This window comes from Ahaetulla prasina, chromosome 1 (genome assembly GCF_028640845.1).
Source record: "Ahaetulla prasina isolate Xishuangbanna chromosome 1, ASM2864084v1, whole genome shotgun sequence".
NCBI lineage: Eukaryota > Metazoa > Chordata > Lepidosauria > Squamata > Colubridae > Ahaetulla > Ahaetulla prasina.
The window spans coordinates 20980624-21003023 of record NC_080539.1 but is presented as its reverse complement, the minus strand read 5'-3'; the positions used below and the strand labels follow the sequence as shown (position 1 = coordinate 21003023).

General features: G+C 41.5%; 1 protein-coding gene across 3 annotated transcripts in view; it reads right to left on the bottom strand.

The window, feature by feature from the left end:
- Positions 1-236: 236 nt before the first annotated feature.
- Positions 237-22400, bottom strand: part of ANKFY1 (ankyrin repeat and FYVE domain containing 1) — a 71183-nt gene continuing 49019 nt past the window's right edge. For all 3 annotated transcript variants that reach the window (XM_058164350.1, XM_058164351.1, XM_058164352.1), the window contains 10 exons: positions 21403-21521; positions 20161-20317; positions 18594-18794; positions 17161-17337; positions 14374-14521; positions 9649-9739; positions 8559-8683; positions 6980-7126; positions 6074-6164; positions 237-5057 (listed from right to left, as the gene is read on the bottom strand). In XM_058164350.1, coding sequence (XP_058020333.1) covers positions 4925-5057; positions 6074-6164; positions 6980-7126; positions 8559-8683; positions 9649-9739; positions 14374-14521; positions 17161-17337; positions 18594-18794; positions 20161-20317; positions 21403-21521 — 1389 coding nt within the window. In that variant the 3' untranslated portion in view covers positions 237-4924. The remainder of the gene's footprint in view (positions 5058-6073; positions 6165-6979; positions 7127-8558; positions 8684-9648; positions 9740-14373; positions 14522-17160; positions 17338-18593; positions 18795-20160; positions 20318-21402; positions 21522-22400) is intronic.

Here is a 22400-nt window from a genome sequence, read left to right as displayed (position 1 = left end):
TTAAAAAAACAATTTTTTTCTGGATAAAATTGAGCATTACTAGTGTCAGTATTCAGTTTGCAGCAATATACAGTTCTGCTTGACTTCTGTAACCATGAACTTACTGGTGTCCAATTCAATTTTTGTTGTTAGTTGTGAAGTCGTATCTGACCCATCGTGACCCCATGGACAACGTTCCTCCAGGCCTTCCTATCCTCTACCATCCTCTGGAGTCCATTTAAGCTCACGCCTACTGCTTCAGTTAAATTGCTTTATTAGAAGAAGTTACAAGTTGGCATATAAATATTAGAAAAAATACATTGCTTTACAGGGTTTTTGAAGGAAAGATTATAGAGTAATAGTTTAAAAAATGATTAAGACTTTGTTTCTCAAATTCAGAACAGCTGAAAAGCAGGCCATATTACTTGCAGATGTTTTATAGTTTCTTGCTATGAAAATGGTATTGTGGTGTGTTGACTGAAGTAACCCCAGTCTGGTAGGGACAAGACTACAGTTTTGTACAGTTAATCCATAAGGAGAGCTATGCCTTTTTAAAAAAAAAAAAAAGTATAGGCAAAACTTATTTAATGCAATAATACAGACACCCCAACTTCAAAACAAAGTAGCATGTTTGCAAATAGCTACTGTATATTGCAGAGGTCTCCAACTTGGCAACTTTAAGCCTGGCGGACTTCAACTCCCAGAATCCCCCAGCCAGCTTTGCTGGCTGGGGAATTCTGGGAGTTGAAGTCGCCAGGCTTAAAGTTGCCAAGGTTGGAGACCTCTGGTATATTGGACATCATAAGCTTAATTCTGTTACCTGATGTTGTGATATCTAGGTTTAGTACCCGAGTTGCTATGTGGGAGAACCAAGGGTAGAAAAGTTTCCTCTTCCACTAATGTCCCTCTGACTTGAATACAAGACTTCACAACCACTCTTTCATAAGCCAAGCAGTTATCCTTTCCCAAACACAGATTAGTCCTTTTAGTAATCTGCACTGCCAACAGCTTAATGCTACTATAAAACTCATAGCTAGGCAGCTTCAGAGAAGGCTGAGCTTAAGCCATGCTGAAATGAAGTTTGCTTTTAAATTATAAAGAAGCACAAACTCCTAGAGTGATCATGAGTTACCTCTATAGATTGGTTCATACAACTTTTTTTTTTTAACATGCTAGGAAATGAACAAAGAAAAATCAATTTTCGGGATCTTAGGTTCAGAGCTAATCAAGAAACAGGTCAGTGCTCTCAGAACACTGAAAAAGAAAACTCATTTGACAAAAATATAGTTTCCAGACTGCCTGCATTCCACAGATTTAAATTATATCAAGTTGGTCTTACATGTTTTCTAGCTAGAACTACCTTTTGATGGCACATGGTGACCATTCAGAAAAAGCAAGGGGAGCAGGTTGTAGTTAAAGAGGTCTGAGATCGGATGAACTGGCTGCAGAGTAATGCTGAACAATGTCTACAAAACAACAGGAGATTTGGTGTCCAAAACTCTTCACAGATGAAACATATAAATTCTTTCCATGCTCACCTGCTGGATTATACAGTAAGTACTGTCACAAATTATAAGACTGGAGCGCAAAACTTTTGTTACCATCAGTTTCGCGATGTAATGATGCGAAGGGAAGGGCTGAATTCACAAGCTGAAATCATATTCCATGCCTATGCTTGAAGTACAGAATAAGCAGTATGGGGAAACTGACCAATGACTGAAGTTGTGCAGAAGGGAGGGATGGGAGAAAGGGATCTAAATGTGGTCACTGAGGTTTAAGAATCTTAAACCTAAGACCATGAAGAAGCAGATCACCTTTTAAGATGAGAAACCAAGAACATGTGACTGCATGAAAATTAGCAAGTTGCTTCCAAACTTCTAAAAAGTTGCACTTTTTGCATTGTGCCTTGAAGACAAATAAAGCACATCTCCCTCCATGTGCTTTGAAACAAAGAAAGCAAGATCCCCGGAGAGTTTGATGCCATGGCCAAAGCCAACACAGATAAAAGTATCTCTGTCAGTTGATTTACATTCCGTAACCATCTTTATAGTGTTTACAGTGGTTCAAATTCTCACATTCTTTCACAACATTTAGCCACTTTTCATCATGTAATTTGCAGATAAAAATATACCAAGAAGGAAATAAAAATATACCAAGAAGGAAATAATTGGTAACGAGAGATCAAGCCACCACTCACAAGACCACACCGAAAATGTCACTTAATAAATTAAGAAAATGCAGGCCGTGTTCTCCCCATCTCCCCTTGTGTTTCATTCAACAGCATTGCCATTGTTTAAGTGGAAATACACGCCAGAAACGAATGAAACGTGCTGAATCTCAAGACAATCGACCGAAATATTTTTTCTCTCCAAGAAAATGAGTTTGAGACCACAAGTTCAGATCATTAGAACAAATTAACATTTGTTAATTTGCCAATTTATAATCTATCATGGTACAGTATTGCACATGTGACGCTGTCAGGTCCTCAAGTGTTAACACTTAAACATTGACTAGCAAGAACAATTTTCTTTAAAATAAAACAAAACACTAATTTTGGGCCAGTCAGTAGAATAGGCTCAGATACAAGTGTTTTTATTAAAAGTGCTTTACAATTATTTCTTTTGTGCAATCCACCAAGTCCATTTCAAATTCAAGCACACTGCCCCAATAGAATCTTTAACTGGGAAATTCCATAGCTCAATTGATACTGAGAGAGGCCTGCTTAATTTTGGCATGTTAATGATCTATCATATATACAATTTACAACCTGGAAGTGGTTACATAATGTCCATAATGCCAGTGCAGAAATATGGTCATGTGTCTATGAAAAAAATAACTCTTAAAAAATACCAGAATCACCAAGGTAAACTGAAAAACTAGCAATTTGTTCACCTTCCACCTACATTTGCCCAGATGAAGTGTGACAAGTTACTAGGTGAACTATTGCATTTCCCATCTAGTTATCCAAAACAAGCTGCCTGCCTACAGCCTCACAAAGTAGCTTATTTCTTTGAGTGGGTAGAGATTGCACCGATTACAGGTTAAATGACAAAGCAGTTCATCCTTTTGAAACAAATAGATACAAGCAGAAATTTTAGAAAAGGGCAAATAATTACTAAGGATCCCCTGATCTTCCCTGAATGTCACTGAAGGCAGAATTCCAGTTTTTCACCCTACTGATCCGAAGGTCCAAGCAGCAAACTGGGATCCAATTTGAAATGTAGCATTGACTTCTTCCCCTTAAGTCTTTCTCTACTCCATTCTCCCGAGATTTTGCTTAACATGTAAAGCTGTTATGTCCCTCAAATCACAGAAATATATTATAAAAAGTAACACTCTGTTTGGTGTATGTGTATACACTCACCCATGTGGTAACATTACAAGACTCATTAGTATTCTAGAAAGGAGAGAGAATGCAATTTTTAGTTGGTTAATATTTTTCTCTTCCCTTACATACATATAGACACTGAAAAGTAGTGGTTACTGAAGGGAAGAGTGACACATGTTTCAATTAACCCATTTATGAAGCAATGGAAGGCTTGCTTATCTTCCAGGGTTTGGTTCTGTTTATAAGATTGCACCAACCCACCCTAATCCTCTACATTTAAGTACATGGTGGTTTGAATCCAAGACACACACACACCCCTTTTTTTTTGCTGTGTTAAACATATGACCCAAAAAAAATATCCCTTGTATATATTCCAAGATTTTAGAAGAGACACCTGCTGTGGTACCTGACAACTATAAAATGTCTTTGTCTGAGGAAAGAGGCCTACAGGAGTCAAAACCGCAAGCCAATTCTACTTTATCTGGCTCAAGACAGGCTTCTCCCTATACATGGATTTGATGTGAGCAGCAACAGTCATCTTAATGCATAAGGGCTTTGTAAATCACCTTGGGCTGCCTCAAGATTTCTGGACAGAGATGACCAACTCCAAGGGTCACTGTCTTGCTGTTGGCTGCTCTACTGGCACTATTCTACCTCTCCTGGTTATCCCTGTCTCATCATCTCGGCTTCTAGTCGTCTTGCCCCACAGTAGCATCATCACTGCATGTGGAGTTAGTCCCATATAATTAGACCTTCCTTCAACATCACTGTAAACATAGGACTATTTGCAAAGTTTTTGATACATTACTGAAAGACAGCTTGGATTATTAATCATTCCTTAAGAAAACCTGATTGAATTTGATAGCAAAGTTGGCCTCATCGCTCCCCAATTTTGACGCAGGAGAGCAAACAAGGGTTCTGAAAATCCAGGAGCTTTAGCCAGCCTCCTTTTCAACAGGAGAAGTGGTAAAGCTTTTATTATAAGGCCACACAAAATTTTCAGCAATGCAGTAAACAAAAACTTAACTTGCGGTCAACCTCTTTTTGGGTAAAAGCAGTCCCTATGCCTGGCACAGCTGCCCTTTGTAAAAAAAAAAAATATTCAGAGAACACCAACACGTTCTCTCCAGGAAGGTAACAAAAGGGGCAGATCAGCTCATACTTACCCAGAAATGTAAGTGCTAACAATATTATTTCTTTTCTTTAAAAAAGTGTGATAAGACTTTAGAACAGCCAAGTCACAGTTTTATCACCAAGGAAGGACTTTTTTTGTTGCATGATCAGCAAGTACAAAAATCTTGGTTTGCAATGCTCTGAACTGGCAACAGAGCAGCTCAACCAAATCTTGTTGGTTTTCCCACAGAATCTCTGTAGCATTCCCAGTTTGTTCCCATTGCAGTTTCTTTCATTGTTAACATTAATATACCCCCCCTCACAAAAAAAATCATATATACTGGAATATAGCATTTGCATGGTCCCTTAAATTGGTCAGAGTCCACTGTAACAGGAAGATAAACTATGAGGTTCCCCTTCTCCATGAGATGTGACTTGGGATAGGCCTTTTACAAGGTGGAAGGGGAGGCATTCCCTGGGAGTCCCTTCCCTTCTCATAGCCAACTAGGAAACACCCCCAACAGTCAAGACGTCAAAGCAGGTGTTGCAAACGCGGACGGGCTTGTTCAATTCAAATTTGATGATAGGAATCTCCTTGGTTGAACACTTGTGGCACAGCAGACGCCCACAATGCCGGCTGCAAGGAACAAGGAAGGAAAAAGATGTGTTTACTTCATCCCCGTGACCTGTTTACTATAAAAAAAAAATCAGGGGATCTATTTAGGAAGAGAAGCTTAAGGAAAGAAAACCATTAGAGGTTTCCGCAACACTAAAAGTTGTTGGAATTTTTATGGCCAATCGTTAGAGCTAGGTGTCCATATAAGTTTAATAATTAATAACGAATATGGTTTCTTTTTTAATCAGGATGGTTGACTATAAAAGTAGAGGCTGGAAGAAAATAACAGATTAAAAAAAAAACAAAGTGTGGGTCAAATTGAAGAAAACCTATGTAGTTGCTGAGAGTCAACACTGATTTTATGACACATTGTCTGTCTGTCTGTCTATCTATCTACCTGCCTGTTTGCCTGCCTGCCTTCCTACCAAATTCCTATAACGCTCATCAGAGGGAATTTCATCTGGGTCTTTGTATTTGTCTTCAACTGAAACCAGTGCTTGCTTTCAGAAGCCAAAAAGGTGAATTTGAAAAGAAACTGGAATCATTACTTGCAGCTGTCTTTTCTAGGATAACATATTTTATGCTGATCTCTAATTTGTGTGGAGGACATTGTTATTTTTGTTTTGTATTTATTGTACATTTTTAACCTGAATTCCCAAACTGAGATTTGTAAACCATCGGTGTGGGGCACCTGGAGAAAAGGGCCCCTTTCTTCCTTAAGAGTTAGCCTCTCTGAAAGATGGGCAAGAGGAAAGGCCTCATTCCTGATCACAGGATTTGGACTAAATGAACGAAACAGCACAAGCTGCTTTCTGGACAGTGAAAGGGCCAAATTTCAGTAAATAGCACAATGAACTCTATTGGCAGCTGCACTGTCCCACTCAAAAAAGCAAGGTGGGACAGAAAGATTAAGAACGGCAGGTTACAAGTCCTTCACTATATTCCTTAAATTTTAAAAGAAATTAAAAAACCACTTTCATTTATGCAACAATCCATCATTTGATATTCTTAAAATATCAACACTCAAGACAAATTACCAGTGATGCTTTCTCAAAGTGACACCAAACTTGGCACTGCATTCGTAACAATTGGAGCCGTCACACCAGGGAGGTTCTTTGGACAACATGTCTGCAAAAGAAAGGGTAACAATGGGAACCCACAATCACTGCCCACCCCTTCTAACCCACCCTATTTAAGTAAGCTGCACAGGCAAGCAAGATTTAAGTGAAGCATCTTGAGGGTTGTCTTAGTTGATGGGATCCATACCAATTTGTTCAGAGTCTTTAGCTGGGCTAAACCCCACAGAGCAGAAGTTGTAGAAGTACCTACCCAAAGATCTTTCTCGCTTTACTCTCTTAAAGGTCTGCTCATAAAGGAGATTATCATCAGGGCCATCCCATTAGCAGATGACCAACAGATAAAGAGAACTATGGGAAAAGTGACTACCTGTTTGATTGAAACCAAATACAGTCTCACTTCTAAGCCCACTTTCTTCAGCTATTAAATCACATACTGATTCTGAGAAGACACAGTAGGAGGAGAGTCATGTTAAGCTACACAAAAATCAGGAGGAGGCTGGTGGCACTTTCCCCAGGTAATAAGTTTTATTGAAAGGGACACATTTTTGTAACCTGTACCTTTTTATAACATCTGTCAGTCTGCTATGCTTCAATCTGCTGCTTTACCTGTATTTTCTTTCAAGAAATATAAAATTTGAACCCATTATCTCAATTTAAAAAAAAAAACATTTCAGAGAAATTTGACGGGCAAGCAATGGCGATTTCTACCTTTTCCAGGGAGATGATTTTGGGTTAAAACTGCCTACAGCCTGCTTCTCTTCGTAACAGAGAAATCTGTGAAAAAGTCCTGATCATGCGAAGTTGGTCATTTATAGCTGTTTACTAAGGACAGATTTTGGACATGCAACTTTCCAAGATCCTTACCCAGAAGCCGGAAGAGAAGCTGTTTAGTTGCTACTTGATAGTTGAAGATATTGATCCCTTGATTGTTGTTGATGCCCAAGCGAGCACCAGCTCTCACTATAGCCCGACACAGGTTGGCATTTCCCTTTGTATAGGCCAAAAGGAGCACTTGGAAAGAAAAGAAAAAAAGGAAGTATTTAGATCCCATCCAAGCCAATTCACTATCATTACCATCATCAGTATCTTAACTCTAGGGAGTTAAGATTTCCCCAGCAAGTCATATGGCAGCAAACATTTTTTCTTAATTGGAGAAAGAAAGAAAAAAGAACACCGAACCCAGCCCCACATGCAAACCAACTCTTTTGGCAGGTATTACTGGAAGTGATTGGGCAATTTCAGTAGTTGCTACTGTATCAATGCCTACTTTTTCTATTCTGCCAAAAAACATTGACATGAGCCACCAGAGAACTCTGCAAATTGCACACTATTGTGCTAATGGATACTTCTGCCCCAAATAAAGCTACCACAAACACTAAACACAAGAGGGAAGCTGGCAAGTTCAGACACATCATTCCATACCAAGAAATCTAATAAATTCCCTTGATTATGTTTTGTTTTTTTTGTTTACATTTAACATGTTAGCAAAGAGGATGGCCACTGTTTTCCCCTGACTGAAGAATACAGATGCCATAAGCTGCCATGCCTGTCTTTTGTCCTCCCTGTCTAAAGAATGTATCTTCTGTAGCCACAGGAATCCTGTGAGATGCTAGGCTACACTGACCAAGTTTTATTTATTAAGTATTTATTAATACTCCATAGTATTCTTCAATTTGAATGTTCATAGCGGCCTACAGTATGTATAATTAGAGAGATGGAAGAGGACATGAAGTCTGGACACCTGTTTAGTCAAGAATCTGAATTAAAATATAACTGAATTAAAGCTGTGTCTGATTTAAAGCTCAAGAATCTGAATTAAAGCTAATGAAGACTATTCAACCTTAACAAGAAACGGTAGAAGCAGAAGCAAATCACAGCATTGGGATAAAAACTGCAGGAGTGTATATGTTTTATACATGTATAAAATGTTTAAAGGAAAAATGTTTGGTAGCTCCCTGACCTTGTATGAGAAAGCAAAAATATTTTTAATGGCGTGAGATCTCATTGACATACTCTCATCCCTTTTGCCAAGATGGCAGTTACTCTGTTGGCCTGGGAAGAAGCTAAAACATGTTTTTGATCCTGGGGGAGAATTGTCGGTGCTACAGTCTCAATATGTGGGGGGAAGGACAAATTTTGCTTTCAACAAATCTTATGAAAGGGTCAGACCCAACTGTTATACCCTCAAGCACAACTTGCTCTCTTTTGTGACTGGGGATCCTTCGGCAACAATTAAACACAAGAGGCTGAATCAAGGAAATGGTGGCATTCTGCACTGTTGGGCAACAGCATAAAAAAGCATTTTTAAAACTTGGCTTTTAAGATGTGTGGACATAACTTCCCGAATTACCTAGCCAGCATGCTCATTGAGGAATTCTGGGAGCTGAAGTCCACACATTTCAAGGTTGCCGAGTTTCAAAAACACTGGAATAAAAGTTCTTACCCGTGTTTCCATCAGTATCTGGCTTGTCAAGCGGATAGTCTGGCATACATTCCCGGAAAAAATCAAAGATAGTTGCTGCATTCTCTTTCCCATATTGCCCCAGGATGTGCATTGGGGACTGGCCTCTAGTAATGAGACATTGATTGTGTTACATCCAGAGCAAATTCCAAAGGCAATACAAGCAGCTTTCTCCTTTTCAAGTCAGAGTTCACTTTTTTACACACATACATATACACACATACATCTTTAAAGGCAGTTGGTTACATGTTATACACAAATTGCTTTTTGACGATGATTGCATACTAAGTGCTCATACTCAAAAAATTCTAAAGACCAGGAAAAGAAGGTCTATTTCATCTCCCTGAAGCAATTCTTTCTATCCTGTTTCCCCTAAAATAAGACATCCCCTGATAATAAGCCCAATCAGGCTTTTGAGCGCATGTGTTTAAATATTTTCAGGGAAGGCTTATTTTCGGGGGGCGGGTGTTAACACCCACCCCCTAAAAATAAGCCCTCCCTGAAAATATTTAAACGCATGCGCAGCCGGTCCCCGCCATTTCCTCTGGTTAGGGTTAGGGAGACAGAGCTGGAAATCAGGTAAGACAGCAAGAGGAGTCCTGTCTTGCTCCAAGCGCCCCAAAATAATAAGATATCCCCAAAAATAAGGCCATTATTTCGGGGTTCAAAAAAATATAAGACAGAGTCTTATTTTTGGGGAAAAACAGTACCTTTCCTCCAGAGAAGCCTTACTAAGAAAGCCTGGTTACACATGGCTACTTTTCCCAGTGGAATTGCATAAGCCCACATTCTGAAACAGTCTGAAAATCCAAGGTCAGATAAATTGACAGGCATGAAAATGTGGCAATCATGGGCGAGTGTAAACACACACACGCAGACCTATTAAGAACATGAGTTTGGAAACCCCACTAAATTTGAAGCAACCTTACTGGATAAGGAAAAAATACCTCCCATTAAAAGATATTTGTTTAGCCTTGCTTTTGAAGAATAGCAACCTGCTCTTGGATAGTTTTCAGTGCTTAAAAAAACAACAACCAGCTAATACAAAGATAAAAAAGGCTGTTCTTCTTACCTGGCATTAATGGCTTCTGCATCTATATTACACTCTGTCAGAAGGACACGAATGTTTGACAGACGTCCATGCATGACCGCCAAGTGGAGAGCTAAATTTTGACAAGAAAAAGAAGGCAGGATTCAAACAGAACCTAAAAGGAAGATCTGTACATGATTTTCAGTGACATTTAAAAGCAAAGTTTATATTCAGTATTATTATTGCTATTTGTTTAATATGCACACTTATATGGCCAACTTACTTGTATCAAACCCTAGCAAAGACAGTAAACCTTTTTCCTTGGGGAGCTACTTTTCCTCAACTTACAAGGGCTACAGAAGCACAATGGTAATATTGGGGTGTCTCTGCTCTGTCTGGTACTAAAATCTTCTTTACTGTTGACTTGAGGGGGAATGTATAAAACAATGATGGCAAAATTAGCTTTTTTAGTTATCAGATTTCAGAGGAGCTCTAGGGCTTCAAAAAATGGCTCAAGAGCTGCAAAGCTATATACACTACAAATAATTCCCTTCCTTGCTGTAAGAAGCAATGCCAGACTTAAAGTGTTCAAATGACAAGTTTTATTGCAGTTGCCATACTGACTTGGATCCCACAAGGCAGTCCTTGTTTTACAACCATTCATTTAGCAACTGTTCAAAGTAATAATGACTTGCAACTGGTCCTCACACTTACAACCATTGCAGCCTCCTCACGGTCATGTGATCCAATATTTGGGTACTTGGTAACCAGCATGTATTTACAAAGGCTGCAGCATCCCAAAGTCATGTGATCCCCATCTGATTCCTTCCCAGCTGGCTTCCAGTAAGCAAAGTCAATGGCGGAAGAGGGATTCACTTAAATAATTATGGCAAAAAAGTTCTAAAATCAAGCACAACTCATTTAACTGCCTTGCTTAGCAATAGAAATTGTGGTCTCAATTGTAGTCATAACTCAAGGACTACTTGTAGTCAAAATGCATCTGCAGCTTACCACTTTGGGAAAGCTTAATTAGAAAAAAAGGGACGCGGTGGCTCAATGGCTAAGACGCTGAGCTTGTCAATCGAAAGGTCGGCAGTTCAGCGGTTCGAATCCTTAGTGCCGCGTAACAGGGTGAGTTCCCGTTATTTGGCCCAGCTTCTGCCAACCTAGCAGTTCGAAAGCATGTAAAAAATACAAGTAGAAAAACTGGGACCACCTTCGGTGGGAAGGTAACAGCGTTCTGTGCGCCTTTGGCGTTTAGTCATGCTGGTCACATGACCACGGAGACGTCTGCAGTCAGTGCTGGCTCTTCAGCTTTGAAACAGCTGAGATGAGCAGCGCCCCGTAGAGTTGGAAGCGACTAGCACATATGTGCGAGGGGAACCTTTACCTTTACCTTTAATTATTAGAGAAAGGCAGCCAATACAAACAACTGTGTTTTTACTACTTTGGACTATTAAACATCATCTGCACTAAGACTTACCCACTCCAACTGAGTGAGGTGGCAAACATAAATAATACTCCTTCCTCTTCCTATTTTCCCACAACAATCCTGTGAGGTGGATTGGGCTGAGAGTGAGTGAACAGCCCATTTCATATTTAAGGTGGGATTACAACTCCTGGTTTCTATCCTGAATGCCTTTAACCAGGGGTGAAATCTAAAAATTTTCCCTACCGGTTCTGTGGGCGTGGCTTAATTGGTGGGCATGGCTTGGTGTTCAGATGACTGAGTGGGCATGGCCAATAACAATAAATAATAAAAATAATAAACAAAGTATAAAAAACAATAAGAGGTATCAAAAATCAACTTTCACACTTTACACACACACAACACAACACAACAGACTTACACACAATGTAAAAGCAGCTGCACTTTACACTTCACACAGCCACAAAAAGCTCAAAAACCAACTTTCACACTTTACACACACAAAAACTCACACACACACACACACACACACACTCACAAAATGCCATATACAGCTTTCTGAGATTTTGTGTGTTTGTTTAGTTAGAGTGAAACACTACAGAAACACCCCAAATCTCAGAAAGCTGCACAAATATTTTATTTTATTATTTTATTTTATTTTATTGTGGACTTCAAATCTCAGAGTTCCTCAGCCAGCAAAGCAGGAAGTCAAAGCAAGCTTTTTTTTTCCTTCAGTAGCTGAAGAAAACATGCTGTTGCCAGCCCAAAAGAGCAGTAATTATAGGTAAGTGAGGAGGGAGAATTGGCTGGGCTTGGGTGGGGGCTCTTGTAAGTGGGGGCTGTTAAAAAGTGAGTTTAAAAACCTGTGAGGATCAGGAAACTCCTCTGGGATCGCCAGAGGAGGCTTTTAAAACCTCCGGTTTTTTTCTTTTTTCTTTCTCTTCGGCTGAAAGGGTTTTTTAAAAAAAAAAACTTTTAAAGTGTTCTGATGATCTCTGCTCAGCCCCGCGATCATCAGAGGTTTTTTTTTTAACTTTTCAAGGCAACTTTCAGCTGAAGAAAAACTTTTAAAAGTAAAAAAAACAAACCTCTGCTGATGGTGTGGCTCAGCAAAGGCAGGGGGGGCGGGGCCAGGGATTTTTGCTACCGGTCCTCCAAACCAGCAGCTGCCATCGCTACCTAATCGGGGGAGCCGATGCGAACCGGGAGCATTTCGATAAAATCGTTCAGCTTCGGGATGGCCTGGACCATGATTGCGAGGATTCAACCGAGATGGTGGAGACACGTCTTGTTGAGGTTATTTGGGATGAGTTTGATTCTGTGGCTCTCGAGGACGTGGACAGGTTGCTGGGGAGGTTGCACGCAACCACATGTTTACTGGACCCGTGTCCTTCCTGGTTAGTGCTGGTTGCTCAGGAAGTGACACGAGACTGGCTCCAGGGGATTATAAATGCTTCTTCGGTTGAAGGGGTTTTCCCCGCCGCCTTGAAAGAGGGGGTGGTGAGACCTCTCCTGAAGAAGCCTTCCCTGGACCCAGCTATTTTGGGAAACTACCGTCCAGTCTCCAACCTTCGCTTTCTGGCAAAGGTTGTAGAGAGTGTGGTTGCATGGCAGCTCCCCCGGCACCTGGAGGAAGCTGTCTATCTAAACCCGTTCCAGTCCGGCTTCCGACCCGGCTACAGCACGGAGACGGCTTTGGTCGCGTTGGTGGATGACCTCTGGAGGGCCAGGGACAGGGGTTGTTCCTCTGCCTTGGTCCTATTAGATCTCTCAGCGGCTTTTGATACCATCGACCATGGTATCCTGCTGCGCCGGCTGGAGGGATTGGGAGTGGGAGGCACCGTTTATCGGTGGTTCTCCTCCTAACTCTCCGACCGGTCGCAGACGGTGTTGACAGGGGGGCAGAGATCGTCCTCGAGGTGCCTCACTTGTGGAGTACCTCAGGGGTCGATTCTCTCGCCTACCTTGTTCAACATCTATATGAAGCCGCTGGGTGAGGTCATCAGTGGTTTTGGGGTGAGTTATCATCTGTACGCTGATGATACCCAGCTGTACTTTTCCACCCCGGACCACCCCAATGAAGCGGTCGAAGTGCTGTCCCAGTGCCTGGAAGCTGTACGGTCTGGATGGGGAGAAACAGACTCAAGCTCAATCCCTCCAAGACGGAGTGGCTGTGGATGCCGGCACCCCGGTACAGTCAGCTGCACCCGCAGCTGACTGTTGGGGGCGAGTTAGTGGCCCCAAAGGAGGTGGTTCGCAACTTGGGCGTCCTCCTGGATTGACGGCTGTCCTTTGATGAACATCTGGCGGCCGTCTCCAGGAGGGCCTTCTACCAAGTTCGCTTGGTCCGCCAGTTGCGTCCCTTCCTTGACCGGGATGCCTTATGCACAGTCACTCACGCTCTGGTTACGTCTCGGCTGGATTACTGCAATGCTCTCTACATGGGGCTGCCCTTGAGGTGCACCCGGAGGCTGCAGTTAGTCCAGAATGCAGCTGCGCGAGTAGTAATGGGAGCCGCTCGTGGCTCACACGTAACACCTCTGCTCCGTAGTCTGCACTGGCTTCCTGTGGTCTTTCGGGTGCGCTTCAAGATTCTGGTCACCACCTTTAAAGCGCTCCATGGCTTAGGACCCGGGTACTTACGAGACCGCCTGCTGTTACCCTATGCCTCCCACCGACCCGTACGCTCTCACAGAGAGGGTCTCCTCAGGGTGCCGTCCGCCAAACAATGTCGGCTGGCGGCCCCCAGGAGTAGGGCCTTCTCTGTGGGAGCATCGACGCTCTGGAATGAACTCCCCCCTGGCCTACGTCAAGTGCCTGATCTTCGGACCTTCCGTCGTGAGCTAAAAACATATTTATTTATCCAAGCAGGACTGGCATAATAGTTTGATTTTATATCGGGGTTTATTAATATTTTAAAAATTTTTAATTATCAGCCGTTTAATAATTGCTATATTTTAATTCGTTTTAATTGTATATATATTGTATTTTATTTCTGGCTGTACACCGCCCTGAGTCCTTCGGGAGAAGGGCGGTATAAAAATTTAATAAAATAAATAAATAAATTTCACCCCTGCCTTTAACCACCAAATCAAACTGGTTCCAAGACTGCTTAAAGCAGGGGTCTCCAACCTTGGCCACTTTAAGACTTGTGGACTTCAACTCCCAGAATCTTAAAGTGGCCAAGGTTGAAGAACCCTGTCTTAAAGGGCCCCAAAAGTATAACCATGAGCCCAAAAGGAGAACTGCGCCACAAGAGAATGAAAGTGTCTTCTGATGCCTGAGAGGGAAGTGAACTTGGATAATGCGGAAGGAACCTTGGAATTCACAAGACATACCATTGTTTTTGTTTTCATCCACAGCAGCGAAGTCAATGCCATTCTCCAGAAGGACTGAGCATATTGTGGGCAAGTCTTGCTGGGCTGCAAGATGGAGGGCAGTCTGGCAATGCTTGTTCAACTCATTGACTCTGGCACCTGCCAGCAGCTACGAGGAAAGGAACACGTGAGAGAAGGGGGAATTGTTCCAGGAGCAATAAAACATAGGTAGCAGATCATCTGGAAAAATATCCATCTACTCCGTTATTAATAATTCAATGTCTTGTTTACTATTAATATGATACCAAGGCAAGCTATAGCACATTAAAGAATTCAAAAGCTCACATGGCAGTTGACAGTAAGAACTGTTCTGAAATCATGATAAATTGAAGCAATTTGGCACAACTTTACTTGATTTTACATGATTTTGAATTTTTTAAACAGAATCCTCTTTAACAGAACAACAAAGGTGGAAGGGACCTTGGAGGTCTTCTAGTCCAACCCTCTGATTAGGCAGGAAACCCTACACCACTTCAGACACATGGTTATCCAATATCTTCTTAAAAACTTCCAGTGTTGGAGCAATCGGAACTTCTGCAGGCAAGTTATTCCACTGATTAATTGTTCTGTCAGGAAATTTCTCCTTAGTTCGAAGTTGCTTCTCTCCTTGATTAGTTTCCACCCATTGCTTCTTGTTCTACCCTCAGGTGCTTTGGAGAATAGCTTGACTTTCTCTTCTTTGTGGCAGCCCCTGAGATATTGGGACACTGCTATCATGTCTCCCCTGGTCCTTCTTTTCATTGAACTAGACATACCCAGTTCCTGCAACCGTTCTTCATATGTTTTAGCCTCCAGTCCTCTAATCATCTTTGTTGCTCTCCTCTGCACTCTTTCTAGAGTCTCCACATCTTTTTTACATAGTGGTGACCAAAACTGGATGCAATATTCCAAGGCATTATAAAGTGGTATTAACACTTCATGTGATCTTAATTCTATCCCTCTGTTTATGCAGCCTAGAATTGTGTTGGCTTTTTTGGCAGCTGCTGCACACTGCTGGTTCATATTTAAATGGTTGTCCACTAGGACTCCAAGATCCCTTCCACAGTTACTACTATTGAGCAAGGTACCACATATACGGTACCTGCGCATTTTGTTTTTCTTGCCTAAATGTAGAATCTTACTGTTTTCACCATTGAATTTCATTTTATTTGACTGTACATGATTTCAAATATATCTCAAAGCAGTTTTCTCAGCAATAGAAGGAAATGGTTTATTATTCCATTCATCCAAGATGTATTTCAATTTTCTACAGCTTTTGGGATTTTCTCTGGTCTCCCACCCAAATATTAGGGACCTAATTCATTTCTGGGTACAGGAAAGGTCAACTGGTAGGTGCTGCAACCTGCTGAGACAGTTTTAAAATTAAAGATGCACAGTTAACTTTGAAGGAAAACACTTTCCATTTCACAGCAACCTCATCTTAATCAGATGCTTCTGCATGACAGGGGGAAAATGGCTGGAGAGGGTCCTTTTTCTAGCATTTATTATTTTGAAGCTAGATGATGACCTCATGAAGATATTGATAAGGACCCAGGTTGTTGGGGGCAATATGCTAACTCTGTAAATTGTTTAAAGCACTGTGAAACGGTATATAAGTCTAAGTGATATTGCTATTGATAGAACTTCCTTAACAACAACACAAAAATAGTTTATCTTTTTCTGCCTCCAGGAAGTGCTATGGTTCTTTGCTTTCTTGGCACTCTCAAACCCAAATACTAATCAAATTTTGAAGTCAACTAATGTTGGTTAGCTGCTCAGTTATAGATTTCTGAAGTGCATCTGGCAAAACTTACAGAGTGCATAAATTGAAATGGGGAAATAAACATGGCCCACCAGGTACCAACTCTGCAATAAAAAACTCTTGCCTTACTCAGCAATCGCTATGGAATCTTCTCTTCCTTGAGGTGAAATATCCTTATCACTTCTGAGCTTCCAATGATCCTTTAAGACTTGGTTATGTCATCAAGTGCAGGGAGAACAACTGAACTTGTAAAGTGGCTCCATTATGATTAACACCCCTTTGTCCTGTGATCTTGCTTGCTTTTTTGTTTTTATAGTTTTTAAAATGCTTTTTATAATTAATAATGATCAATGATTTTAAGTACTTACCTGTTTCCCTGAAAATAAGACCCAACTGGAAAATAAGTCCTAGCATGATTTTTCAGGATGCTCGTAGTATCAGCCCTACTCCCAAAATAAGCCCCAGTTAAGATTGTCAGCCAGGTGGGCGCATTTAGTATCATATTTTCCCCCAAAATAAGACCTAACCAGAAAATAAGCCTTCTGGAGCAAAAAGTAATATAAGACCTGGTCTTATTTTCGGGGAAATGCGTTATTCGATGGAATAATCCTAACTTATCAAGTATCAAGTTAAAGAATGGAACTGTAAAGCAAGCCAAGACTGAAAGATATTTGCAAGACAGAGGTAGCCATCCAAGACCTGCAAACATCTTTTTTTTAATTTACATTTATATCCCGCCCTTCTCCGAAGACTCAGGGCGGCTTACAGTGTATAAGTGTGCTCACTTGAAGCTACACAGAGGGATCAGCACAGACTGTCCCAAGTCATTCCAGAAATGTTTCTGCTCTTCTGTATAATCTGCAGTAGTTGTTAACATTGAGAAAATGGTTACTTTGTTTACATTTTATCTTCTTCCTTCAAAAATGTCTTTTAAGACCAAAAAAAAAAAAAAAAGAGAGGCTCTTTCTCCCCACTGAAATTTGGAAATAAAAGTTCGCACCACATACCAGATTGCGCACAATAATTTCAGAGCCAGCTTGAACAGCAAGGTGCAATGGTGTCAGCTTGGAGGTGTCCTGGACTCTGGAATTCACATCTGCTTGGACACTGATCAAGAAGAGCACGCTTTCAATGTCTGAATTCTGAACAGCCAGATGGAGGAAATTCCGACCTTTATTGTCCACCTAGCCAAACAAAATACCATTTTAAGTCAACTGAAATAATTTAATCCTCCTTCAGACATGATTACCCAAGCTATGACGGTTAGCGCTTTAGAATCCACTCACTGTGTTTTCAATATAAGACTCAGCTTAGCCTGAAAGCAGTCTTCATTAGTCCACAAATATTCAGATTGGCAGAAAATTCTGGCACTACAAAGCAAATTGACTGCTTTCTTAGATGCAAAAAAGTTAAAAGGGGATGGGGGAAAAGAACATGAAGAAGTGGGATGCAAAAGGAGGAATGTGCCATCTACTTCTATGATTCTTTTGCTTTCGGCTTCTGATGTTTTTTGTAATATATCATTTACGCAGAACATCCTAGTTGTTTTTTTAAGATAGCTCCTTTACTGAACAGTTACTTAACCACTTCTAGGGAAAAATGCTGAGATTTCTGAAACATTTGATGTGTATCCTGCATTCCAGCTTGCTTTAGGCACCCCCACAGATAAGCCAAATCTCTTAGCAAACCCAGAAAATTGCTACTTGAGTAAAGGATGGGATTTTGGTTTCTTGTAACAGCCAATTTCACAATCAAAGTGACAATTGGGGGTTTTATGGTCAAAGAAAACAAAATAGTTTCACTCTGTATCTATGGAGATTCTCAGATATCCAGGTCATGGTTGTCCCAAAAGTACTTTTTCAAAAGTCAACTGGACTTCGTTTTTTCCTTGAAGACATTTTGTTTCTCACCCAAGAAGCTTAGGGGCCTCTGGTGGCTCAACAGGCTAATGCAGCCTGTTATTAACAGCAACTGCCTGCAATATTGCAGGTTCAAGTCCCACCAGGCCCAAGGTTGACTCAGCCTTCCATCCTTTATAAGGTAGGTAAAATGAGGACCCAAATTGTTGGGGGGCAATAAGTTGACTTTGTATATAGTATACAAATGGATGAAGACTATTGCCTGACATAGTGTAAGCCGCCCTGAGTCTTCGGAGAAGGGCGGGATATAAATGCAAATAAAAAAAAAAAGCTTCAGTCAGAGCTGAAGTAGCTTCTTAGTTGAAAAGCGAAAAGTCTTCAAGGAAAAAGATAAAGTCCAGTTGCCTTTTGAAAAAGCACTTTTGGGATAGTTTCACTCAGGCTTTATATCCTAAATGAGTCACTTACCTACATACTGAATACTATCAAGCTGTTGGAATTAACACTGGCATATCGATGCATCTCTGCAATGGATAGACTGCATAAATGTGCTTAATAGATAATGGTTGGCTCTCCTCTACCTGCTCAGCAGCTCCAGGCTCCCGCTTGAGAATCGCTTCTGCTGCCTTGTTGTTCTTATACGTCATAGCGCAGGCAAAGGGGGTCAACCCTTGTCGGTCCCTTAAGTTGAGCTGGATGGCAGAGTGTGAGATCATCATCTGGATAATGGTGTTGTGCTGATTGATAATGGCAACGTGGATTGGGGTTTTTCCTTCTGCATCCTGCAAATACAGTTTAGTCAGTGGTGCAAAACAAATGACCAGTGCCCACAGGGTCTGCCTTATGGACAGATTGGGCTACATTTGCTAGGAATACTGACAATGTATAACATAACAGATTAAGTAAAGAGGCTCTGAATATGAAAGGATAGATGGGCAACTTGAGGTACTAAACCCATTTGGACTCCACTACCCAAAGCCCTTTCAAAACAGACCTACTCAATCCTTCACAAAGTTGCTCCCATTTTGAAGCGGGAAGCATGTCAAAACTGCCATGTAAATTCTAAAACAGACTTAACATCATTTTCAAAGTGCTAAACAAACAAGCAAACAGCATTCTCTTCTAACATCCAAAGAAAAGAACCCGAAAATCCTAGCTTCCCACCACCATGCTCATTTCCACCCAATTCAGCCTCTATCCAGAATCAAACCCAACTTTATATTTGTTATGTAACTTGAAACAAACAAACATGCATCAATGAAGTAACAGAAACTGTGGCCTATAAATGTGGTTATTTATTCTGCAATGATACATCAGGGGATCACATATCCAAAAATGTACCTAGGACAGTGAGACAAATGAGTCCATTTAACCTGTAGTCTCACCTAATTTAAAGAATAGAAAGGATTTACCGTATTTTTCCGAGTATAAGACGCACCTTTTTCCCCCCTAAAAGGGGGTGAAAATTTAGGTATGTCTTAAACACCGAATGTAGCCCTGCCCACCCACTGGCCTCCACTCTTTGGCCTCTGCCTCCCAGCAATTTACCTCCTTGCAGCAAGCAGCAAGAAGAAACAGCCCATTTCAGCTTCAGCACACCTAATTAGCACAAGTTGATTGTCTGTTGGATCGGCCTCCCGACTCTCAGCTGTTTCAGGCTGCAGGGATTGCCATGGCCTATTGCTGTGGAGGCCTCTGCTGCTTGCTGCAAGGAGGTAAATTGCTGGGATCAGATTTTTTTTTCTTGTGCTAATCAAGCTATGCTGAAAATGAAAATGAAAATAAAGCAGGCTATTTACTGCAATGAGGCAAAATTGCTGGGAGGCAGAGGCAGATTTCTTTTTCTTGTTTTCCTCACCAAAAAAGATAGGTGCGACTTATAGTCCGGAGCGTCTTATACTCCGAAAAATACGGTAGCCAGTTTCCAACCGAAGGACAGATCTGATAAGCAAGCAAGGATGGATTTATAGGAAAGGACTGAGTTCTTGACAGAAACGATAAACCTGAGCACAATGTAGAATCAGAATGTTTTCGTAGCAACTGTCCATGAGGAAAGATTCAAAAAGCAGATACAAAGAAATTAGCATACCTGCAATGAAAAAAAGGGCTGCCAGCAGAAGCTAAACTATTATAACTTTTCTCACATACCTGTGCATTTACGTTGGCACCAAACTCCAGAAGGCATTGCACTGTTTCTTCAAGTCCCCAGGAAGCTGCCAAGTGCAATGGCGTCTGTCTATCATGAGCCTCCTCATCACCTTCTCCATTGGCACCTGGCTGCCTTGGACTATTCACATCACAGCCACTGGGAAGAAAGTAGCATTAAAAGATCAGCCTGAAGCATTCAAAATTCCAGACCGTAAGAAAAATGGAACTTATTCCATATGGAGGAAAATTAAAATGATACCCACCAGTCCTCAACTGGGAAGAGAACTATATCTGCATAAAATGTAGATCTCTACATTTTAGAGATCTAGTGATCTCTATCCTATTATTGCACCACACCAACAAATTATAGTGTCCGATTTAGAAAGTACAAGGGTCTTTAAGGATAGAGAGACTGGCTTCCCATCCTTCCAACCAAGATTCACCAGCTGTGAGAACCTCCAGCAATAACTCTCCTTAATCAGGGCAGTACCATAGCTGGGGGAAGGACATACATTCTGACACTCAGGTAGAGCATTTTTTTCAGCATGAATGCTTTTTGCAGGTGGTTTCAAAGGGTATCAGGTGATATGCTTCTTTTTTGGCTTGCGTTTAGCATTATTCTGGAATAGCATTAACTCTCCTTCCAAAAACACAATTGATCGACAGATCATTATGTTTCTTTTGAATGTGAGTTTAATGCTATTTCAGAAAGGCATTAAAGCCGTATTTAAAAATAGCCTGAATAGGAGTTGATGGGCATTGAAAGAGCTGTGCTGTGAAACAGGGAAGAATTGGCTTTCTCGCTCCTAATACACTAAGTAACCTACTCTCCCGCAGCACTACTAGTTAGCTGCTGTTCAGGCAGATCCAAGTTTCCAAGCTGGGGATCTACTCAACTGCCTGGGAGATAGCATGGAGAGAGCGGTTTGAAGCACTGGTCTCTTCTACTGCCCAAACAGAATGGCCCTGCAAAACTGTGTCCATATTAGTCTAAAGAGGCCAATAGAGGTAGTCCGCAACTTGTGACTTCATGTAAGGTGCTTGGCAACTGGCCAACATTTACAGCCCCATGGTCACACAATTGTGTTTTATGACTGTTTCGCTGAAAACCAGCATTTACTTTGGTTTTCAGCAAAACCAGCTCGTAGCGAACCAAGAATGGCTGGATTTATATGATAAACATATAAATCGCAGGCAGAAAATGCTGTAAATTTTTGTACTATAGGTTTTTTGTCTCCTGACCTGCGGATCAAGAAGCAGGCAATCTGTTCACTGTTCTCATCAATGGCCCGGTGCAGCAATGTCTGTAAACAACCACTTGGTCCTGGGCCCCAGCAAGTTGCATCACAGCCGTGCCTTACCTGCAAGCAAGAGATAAAGAGACTGACTCCAAATGTATGACTTTATTATTATTATTTTTAAAATCTTGAACATAGAGCAATGATTCCTAGAATGAAAAACAGACATCTTTATATCATAATCTGCCTTTCTTATGTGTATATATAGACAAGAAGTATGTGGGCCGTTCAACCTGAAAAACTGCATTTATTTATTTTGTCTCTAATAAAATGCACTTTCCTGAACTTAGGCAGGAAAAAAAAATCAAATGCACAAGTATAGAATAGGTCAGTGATGGCTAACCTTTTTTGCCTTCACTTGCCAAAAAAGGGGTGGGGTGGGTGGGGGTCGCACATGTGCCCACATCTATAATTCTATGTGCCCTTCCCCCGCGCATGCGCGCGCGACCCCACACAACCCCCCTCCCAGCTCCTGGAATGCAATGGCCCGGTAGGGCCGTTTTTCTCTTTCACCTGGCTCCAGAGCCTCTCTATGAGTCTGGGGAGGGCAAAAACAGCCTTCCCCACACCCCCGGAGGCCCTCCAGAGGCCAAAAATGGGCCGTTTTCCAACTTCTGGTTGGACAGGAAGTGATGTTTTTTGCTATCCCAAGTCTGCAGAGACTCCTAGACAGGCTCTGGAGGCTGGGGACAGCAAAAAAATCACTTCCTGTCCAACTGGAAGTTAGGAAACGGGCTTTTTCTGGCCTCCAGAGGGCCTGGGGGGTGGGAAAGGCCGTTTTCACCCTCCCCAGACTCATAGAGAGGCTCTGGAGCCAGGTGAGAGAGAAAAACAGGCCTTCCCAACCACATCTCAGGCCCTCCAGAGGCAAGAAACAGCCTGTTTCCCTACTTCTGGTAAGTTCAAAAGGCCTGAAAATCAGATGCGCACGCCGGAGCTGAG